The sequence below is a fragment of the Nelumbo nucifera genome, chromosome 1, assembly GCF_055504915.1.
Source record: "Nelumbo nucifera cultivar China Antique chromosome 1, China Antique-T2T, whole genome shotgun sequence".
Classification (NCBI taxonomy): domain Eukaryota; kingdom Viridiplantae; phylum Streptophyta; class Magnoliopsida; order Proteales; family Nelumbonaceae; genus Nelumbo; species Nelumbo nucifera.
This window is the reverse complement of record NC_142649.1, coordinates 200,094,006-200,102,623: the sequence shown is the minus strand read 5'-3', so window position 1 is coordinate 200,102,623 and position 8,618 is coordinate 200,094,006. Positions and strand designations below refer to the sequence as shown.

Sequence of the window (8,618 nt, the reverse complement as noted above, 5' to 3'; positions counted from 1 at the left end):
CAGACTCAATGCCAACGTCTTTGCTTGGTCCGCTGCTGACATGCTCGGAATTGACCCCTTGGTCATTACACACAATCTGAGCGTGGACCCGAGCTCTAGGTCAGTTCGGCAGAAGAAGAGGAACTTTGCACTAGATCGTTGGAAGGCCATAGAAGAGGAAGTTGAAAAGTTACTCAACATCGGCTTCATCCGAGAGGTACACTACCCTAACTAGTTGTAAATGTGGTTATGGTAAAGAAAGCTAATGAGAAATGGTGGATCTATATTGATTTCATAGACCATAACCGAGCCTGCCCCAAGGACAGTTTTCCTTTTTCGAGGATAGACCACCTCGTTGACGCCACTACAGGTTACGAGCTACTTAGCTTCATGGGTGCCTTCTCCGGATACAATCAGATAAAGATGCACCCATATGATGAAGAGAAGACTCCGTTCATCACTGAACATGGCACATACTGCTACCGTGTGATGTCCTTTGGCTTCAAGAATGCTAGGGCCACCTACCAGCATCTTGTCAACAAAGTGTTCAAAGAATATGTGGACGACATGGTAATGAAGAGCCTGAAGGCCGAGACCCATGTCTTGGACCTAGATGAGACCTTCGACACCTTGCGAAAGTACAACATGAAGCTCAACCCCAACAAGTGTGCCTTCGGCGTTACATCAGGCAAATTCCTAGGTTTTGTCGTCACTTAGAGAGGCATTGAGGCTAATCTTGAGAAGATATAGGCCATACTAGACATGGAACCTCCGCGGATGGTGAAGGAGACCCAAAAACTCACCGGCCGAATAACAGCCCTCAATTGCTTTATGGTCAAAGTCAGCCGATCGCTGCCCCCCCTTCTTCCGTGCCATCAAGAAGCTAAAAGAGTTTCAATGGATAGAGGAGTGCTAGCGTGCCTTTGACGAGCTCAAGGGATACTTTACTTCAGCTTCCCTCCTCATCCAGCCGGCTGAAGGGGAAACCCTGTACTTGTACCTCTCGGCCAAAGATAAGGCTATCAGTTCAGTCCTTATCAAGGATGATGGCATGCAAAAGTTAGTTTACTATGCCAGCAAGGTCCTCTACGACACCAAAACTAGGTACCCCGAGGTAGAGAAGTTGGCTTTCGCCCTCGTAGTTTCAGCAAGGAAACTTCGATTGTACTTTTAGGCCCACACTATAGTGGTCCTAACGAACCAGCCCCTCAAAACTATCCTCGTCAAACCCGAGGTCTCAAGATGCCTGACGAAGTGGGCCATCGAGTTTTATGAGTTCAACATCTAGTACCGGCCGAGGCCCGCGATCAAGGCACAAGCCTTGGCAGATTTCGTAGTAGAATGCACCTTTAGCCGAGCCCTTTGCCAGCCCCCAAAAAATCTTGAGGGGGATCATGTGGACGACGAGGCTCAACCCCGATGGAAGCTTTTTGTTGACAGCTCCTCCAATGCCAAAGGAAGCGGAGCGGGCCTCATCCTCCTCACCCTAGATGATGTTGTCCTGGAGTATGTGCTAAGGTTCGACTTTCCAGCATCGAACAATGAAGCCGAGTACAAGGCCTTCCTCGCTGGTCTCTGGCTTGCTAGGGACCTTGGCTCCTCACACATCGAATCCTTCAGTGACTCTCAGCTGATGGTGAATCAGGTGAATGGCAAGTATAAGGCCAGAGAACAAAGCATGTCCAAGTACCTCACCAAAGTCCAAGATTTAGCTCGCTACTTCCAATGCTTCTCCTTGCAATGGGTCCCACGAGCCGAGAATGCACGAGCCGAGACCCCCTCCAAGTTGGCAAGCACCTCGAGCGGAACCCCTGACCGGGCCATACACGTCGAGAAGCTACTTCGACCTTCCATTAAAGAAGTCCAAGTACTCCCCATAGAGGTTGAACCATCATGGATGGATCCCATCGTCAACTTCCTATCAACTGGACGGTTTCCCAAAGACAGAAATGAGGCAAAACGACTCAGACGACAGACAACCACCTATACCCTGCTAGAAGGGAAGCTGTACCGGAGATCCTTCACCTTGCCTTACCTCCGATGCCTTCGTTTGAAGGAGGATAACTATGTGCTAGAAGAAATTCATGAAGGCATCTGCGATAACCATCTCGGCGGGAGAGCCCTAGCCCAAAAAGCCCTAAGGCAGGGCTACTTTTGTCCTACCCTCCACAAGGATGCAGCTAGATTAGTGCAAAAGTGTGTTCCATGTTAGAGGCATGCCAACTTATGCCACCGACTGGCTACCACTCTCTTAGCTCTTACTAGCCCATGGCCCTTTGCCAAATGGGGCATGCACCTCCTTGGCCCCTTTCCTTCGGCCATGGGGGGCAGAAAGTACCTCATTGTTGCAGTAGACTACTTTACCAAGTAAGTAGAAGTCGAGCCTTTTGTCGCCATCACGATGTGTGCCATCCAAAATTTCTTTGAAAAACATCATCTGCCACTTCACCCTACCCTACATGCTGGTCACCGACAATGGGAAGCAATTTGATGACATCAAGTTTCGGGAGTGGTGCACCTCCTTCGGTATCAGGCAACAATACACCGCGATAGGCTATCCTCAAACCAATGGCCTAGCCGAGGTCACCAACAAGACAATACTGGATTGGTTGAAGACCAGATTGGACCGAGCTAAAGGCCTAAGGGCTGAAGAACTGAACAATGTACTCTGGGCTTACCGAAGTACACCTCGGACAACCACGGGAGAAACTCCCTTTAGCTTAACCTACGGCATAGAAGTAGTAACCCCAACAAAGATCGGCCAGCCTACACTCCAAATTGAGACGTACAATAAAGCCGGAAACGATGAAGCCCTCAGAGCAAACTTAGACCTGTTGGAAGAAGCCTGAAAGCAAGCACAGATAAGGGTAGCCGCTTACCAACAGCGAGTGACCCGCTACTACAACTCTAGGGTAAAAGAAAGACATTATCAAGAAGGAGACCTTGTCCTCAGAAAAGTCATTGTCCCTGAACCCGGAGTAGGGAAGCTGGGCCCTAACTAGGAAGGCCCCTATAGAATCAAGCGAGTTGTCGGCCCCAACACTTTTCACCTGGAACGCCTAGATGGAAGACATGTACCTCATACATGGAACTCGGAGAATTACTGAATGTACTACAAATGATTGTAATATCTTTTTGAAACTATTGATGAATGAAGCAAAGTTCCTCTTCGGCTCAATGCTCAGTGCGTGTACTTACTAAGTTCCTCCTCGGCCTTGCGACTAGCAGGGGCGCACAGCCTCCTCTAAAGATTGTACCTCCTCGCTGGACCGATGCCAAGACTTAGTGAATAAGTAGCAAACACCCTACCTATGACTTAATGCGTCAGAATACACCAGGACGACCGAGGGCCTCATGTGCCTCAGCACTCCACCTTGGCAGCAGCAAGCCTCCTAAACTTTCACACTTAGTGCTACCAGTAAAGGAAGCTAGCCTCCTCAGAACGTTGTGCTCAACCTCGTCGAAACAAGTATGCGGGGATATGGGAGCCAAGCGAGTCTTGGCTCTGCCTAGGCCCACAGATCTAGACGAGCCTCAGCTCTATCTCGGCCACCCCCCAATAGGGCAGGCCACCTCGGCCTCACCGAAGCTAATGTGCAGGGATACGGAAGCCAGGCGAGCCTCGGCTCTACTTAGGCCCCATGGAGCCAGATGAGCCTCAGTTCTGTCTCGGCCTCCCCTCAATATGACAGGCCACTTCGGCCTCACCGAAACCAATACTTAGAAGTGGGAGACAGATGTGCCTCAGCTCAGCATTGGCTCCACTCTCATGTCAACAAGTCATCTTGTTATTTACTCACAGAGAGGGGAGCCAAGCGAGCCTCATGTTCCGCTTCAACCTCCCCCCATCACAGGCCTCTTCGGCCTTGCCTAAGTGAATGCTTAAGAAGGGTGGTTGGCTAGGAAAGCCCCGGCCCAGCCAAAGAGGCTTTGCCTCGGCCACCCCTCCTCCAAGCTCCTGACGCGCAAAGTAAAGTAAACTGAAGAGAACTATATTTGTCTCACGTTGTGATTTTTCTCTTGGAGCGGCAAGGACCCTTCAGCAACAAAAGCATAAGTGCAAAAAGTATAAGGAAAAACAACACAACAAAGCACAAGTACAACATTTAAGGCAAAGATAAAAAATGACACCGATTTTCATTATGTACAAAATGTTTGGATTTACAAAATTGTCTCATGACCCCTTGGGCTGAACATATGTACAATGTCAAAAAAAAGAGAGAGTGAAAGAAAAAAGAGAAAGCCTTGCCTAAGCCTCGCCACCAGCCGGAGGAGGAAGTGCAAAATCAACAACTTCTTTGGGAGAGTCAGGGATCACCTTTAAAGATTCGGCATCAAAATCTGGAAGCACCGCCGCAAGTGCCTTCTCGGTATCCTCGATCCCATCCAAGTAAGCCCCAGAAGCGAGATCGGCCAACTCATCGGCCCATTTCCCTGCCTCCTAGGCCCTCTTAGCCTCGGCTGCCTTCTGTTCAGCGTCTGCAACTCTCTTAGTTGCCTCTTCAGCCCTCTTTCCTACCTCGGCCACCCACTTGTTTGCCTTGGCGATGTCTACCTCGGCCTGCTGGAGACGCCGTTCGGCCTCAGAAATGAGGTTCTTTGCATGAGCCCTCTCCATCTACTCTTGGGAGAGCAGATCCTACATCTTCTTCAACTTTTCTTTGGCCTCCATGCGAAGGTTTTGCTCGTCACTGAAGTATTGCTGGAACTTGCGACGCTTCTCCACAGCAGTGGTAAGAACATGCTGAAGCTTGTTTTTCTCAGCCTTCAGCTTGTCCATGTTGGCTAGGGTCAATTGCAGCCAATCTCCTAGCCCAAAAAAGTGAAGACAAACCTACAATGACAAAACAGTTAGCACCCAACAGATAAATGAAGAAAAGAAGGAAAGGAAAGGGGAGCAAACTATTACCTCGGCCAGGCTTTGTAGCCCTTGCTCGTACAACCTATTCGGGGCCATCCCCAGCATCTGGAAGCGGTTCCATGCCAGGAGATCCCCACTCACCAATGTTGGGCCAACTCCCGCGTTGTGGATGGAGTCCCCCTCGCAGATCTCCCACATAGGATGGAAGATTTGGTCAAATCGTTGGGCGAGCTCCTCCAATGGCGTGGGAGTAGAAAATGACCCCATTCACTACTTGTGGGGCCTCCTCAAGGCATCATCGGTAGAACTCCCGGTGCGGGCCACCTTCTGTTGCGGCTGACCCCCTACGGCCTCCTTGGCCGACCTCTTCCTCCCTACCTTGACCCCATCGGTAGGTCCCCTCGGCACCTCGGCTGGCTGCTGTGGCACTTGCTCCTCACGCCCTGACTGGCCCTCCTCGATGGGCCTCTTCCCCTTCGCCAGGATCTATGGAGTGGCTTCCTTTGGGGGAGCTATTGAAGAAGTCCCTTTGGCAGGGACATGTGCTGTCGTCCCCTTGGTAAGGACCTGGCAAGAAGACCCCCCCTTCACAGGGGCCGATGCCTTCTCTTTCTGGGTTGGTGAGGCCCTAGTGGGCCTCTAAGGCATCTGTCCACCAGTCTTCACCCGCTCCTTCTATATCACGTGGGCACGGTTGAGTTTGGCCTTTTGAGCATCCATCGGTACCTCTGCAAGCAAAACAATAGTTAGTACCATTACACAAAGACGAAGACAACAAAAACGTGGAAAGGAGTTGCATGACCTATCCTACCGAGGGGGGCTGGGCTAAGCCCTGCGAAAACCAATGGGATCTCCTCCTCCACCAAGAGCTGGGCTCGGACTCTCCCTAGGTTAAACAGCTGCGCAAGATCATCACTTTCCTCACTTGTAAGCAAGGGAACACTTTTCTCCGCTAACAAGTTGGCCTCTCTTCACCCCGAATTGAAGGACCAGCCATCGGGACAAGACAAAAAAGAAATATTTATTCTTCCAATTTTGCACAGAAGAGGGGTTATCTATGGGCTTGGACTTGCGGGATTGGAAGTAGAAGACACCATCTTTGGAAGAGTGCTCCCTCAGCATGAAGACCGCTCGGAAGAGCTTCGACGTCAGCTCTACCCCCTGAAGCCAAGCCACCACCAGCATTGCCACAATGGTTCCTATCGCATTGGGCGCCAGTTGGCTAAGGGTAATCCCGTAGACCCTTAGCAGGTCAGAGATCAACAAATGAATGGGGAACAGAAGACTGAATTGGAGGAAGTGTTGATAAATGCAGATCTCCCCCTCCTTGGGAGTCCACGGCTGATCACCCGCCTCGGGCGCCCTCATCCCATAGGACGAAGGGATGAAGTATTGCTTCGTCAGGGTTTTGCACTGATCCCACTCTAGAGAACCTTCGAACTCTAGGCGAGGTAGATCAGCCTTGGCCACTACCCCGGTAACACTCTCAACCCTCGTCCCAGGGATGAGGTCCGAGTCCTGCTCCCCTTCGGCCTAGGGGAACTCCTCGGCCTCCCTTGGCATCACATATGTAGCGCTCTCACAAGGAGGGTCATTGCCTCGGTGGATGCCTTCGGCTCCCCTAGAGGTTACCCTCTCTCGGAGCACCTCCACCTCGCACCGAAGGGGAACAGAAACAAAAGGGCTTAAAGGGGAAAGGGGAGAAGAGGTTCGAATGAAGCTCCCCTCTGATACATTTGGAAGTTCATAGCACTCGGGTCCAGAATCTGAGAAAGACATCATTGGAAATAACCTAAAAAGGGGAGTGGAAGGAAAAGAAGTGAAGGTAGAGTGTTGAAGGTTGGAGAATCTAGGAGCTGAGTTCACTCAAAAGCGAAAGCACTTGGAGGAAAAATGACAAGAATTCTGATTTCGAAGCCCCTATTTAAAGAAGAATGAATGGCCTAGATTTCTTGAGATCCAACGGCTAAGAAGCCATTGCCTCCACAACCCAATCATGGCGTGTTGCATGACACTCAGCCTCGAAAGGTGAAGAGATGCACTAATAATGGCTCGGATCATCTCGAATCTAACGGATGAGAAGACCTCCGCACCTAAGATCCAGCTGCACCGCATTCCTGAGTGCTCACCCTCAGAAGATGAAACGATGCTCAAGATAGACCAGCGCGTCCACCCACATCGACCCGCCGATCCACGAGCATGCACACTGATTCAACGGAAAAGCCGTCCCATGCACGGAACCTCGGCTTCATAGTCCCTTGGCCAAAACAGCCTTCAATTTCACAGTCCCCCGGCCTCAACAGCCTTTAGCTTCACAAGCCCTCGGCCTAAATAGCCTTCGACTTCATAAGCCCTCGACCCAAACAGCCTTCGGCTTCATAGGTCCTCAGCCCAAATAACGGCACCAGAGCATCTGCACTAAGTGCGCCTCCCGGGTCACTCATCCGAAGCAGCAGTGCCATAGGCCACTCGCAGCCTCAACCCAACTTATAAAGACAAACTAGGCAGAAACGCGAAAGAGGATGCCACTACAGGGTACACCTCGGCTATTGGGCCCACTGGCGCTCACCATTACTAATCCCATCAGCCAAAGCCGATTTTTTCTCTTGACTTCGGGTGTGGGGGGCAAGTGATATGGGGTGACCCAACACAGCCCATTTGAGGCTGGGAGGCCCAGCCCACGAGCGCCAGATTCAAGAACAAGATCCACTACATCAAGGGTTACCCTGCTCCCCTCGTAAGGAGCCAATCATGGGGCGCCCATGCGACCCTGTAGAGCTCTCTGACTGCCCTCATATGAAACCCATCTCATGCGTTCATCTCCACCTACCCCAGGCAGTTCAAGTATAAATAGGGGAGGCCCCCTCTAGGTAAGGGAGCAAATACAATCTCTAGTCTAAATTTGGAACTAGGCTCACAAACTATATCCTAGTTCCCCTCTTCGTACCATATACTAACTTGACTGTCAGAGACTCTGCCTTGGGTTCTCACCTGGGGCATCTGATGTATTCTACCTTGTAGCACCTCGGCCACCTACCTTCAGCTTTTACAATACTTAGAGCCCTCTCTGCCCCGACCTACACACTTGGGCCTCAGTTGCAAGCTCTCCGATCCCTCGAAGCCTTTGGCCAACCTTTGGAGTCTAGGGGAGAAATTACTTTGTTGTCCTTTGCCAATCCAAGCACCAACAACATCCATTTCAACTAAAAGTTCATTTTGTAAGAAGGTAAACTTGCCAAAGCAAAACTAACCCAATTTTATATTTTATATGAACCGTTTTATACTCTATGTATTTGCATTCACACTTATTTGCAATGTTTCCAAACACAGCCTAAATGAATGGCCCAATTAATATTTGTATTTATTCACCTTAGTTTCATCCATCCAATTATACAGCCTTTGTATCCGAATTCAATTCCAAATCCAATATGTTGGACTTGAATCAAATTTGTGTTTAATCTACATCAAATTAACAAAAAAAATTAATAACCATTAAATTTTATATAATTATATATACAAAATAATATTTTTTTATCGAACTCAAATTTTATTTCAAATCAGATAAAATTAAATTTGCATCCAATCACAAATAGGCTTGCAACATTTATTTGTGGGCTTTGATGCAGGTCTAGGTGCATCCCGACTTGGATTGGAATCTGATGGTGCACGATCTAGTTGCTCCTAGCTGGAGGACAGCTCGGATGTTAGTCTACTTAGTTGGTCGGTCGAACTACAAGAAAAGAACGCTCAGAAGACCTAGGGTGGCTTACCCAGTATG

At 49.7% G+C, this 8,618-nt stretch overlaps 1 protein-coding gene across 1 annotated transcript; it reads left to right on the top strand.

Annotated features, from left to right (window-relative positions):
• Positions 1-228: 228 nt before the first annotated feature.
• On the top strand, positions 229-2,191 carry LOC148804342 (uncharacterized). The gene is made up of 2 exons (XM_088900860.1): positions 229-667; positions 1,512-2,191. The coding sequence occupies exons 1-2, from the start codon at positions 229-231 to the stop codon at positions 2,189-2,191; spliced, it is 1,119 nt and encodes a 372-aa protein (XP_088756986.1).
• The last annotated feature ends 6,427 nt before the right edge of the window (positions 2,192-8,618 follow it).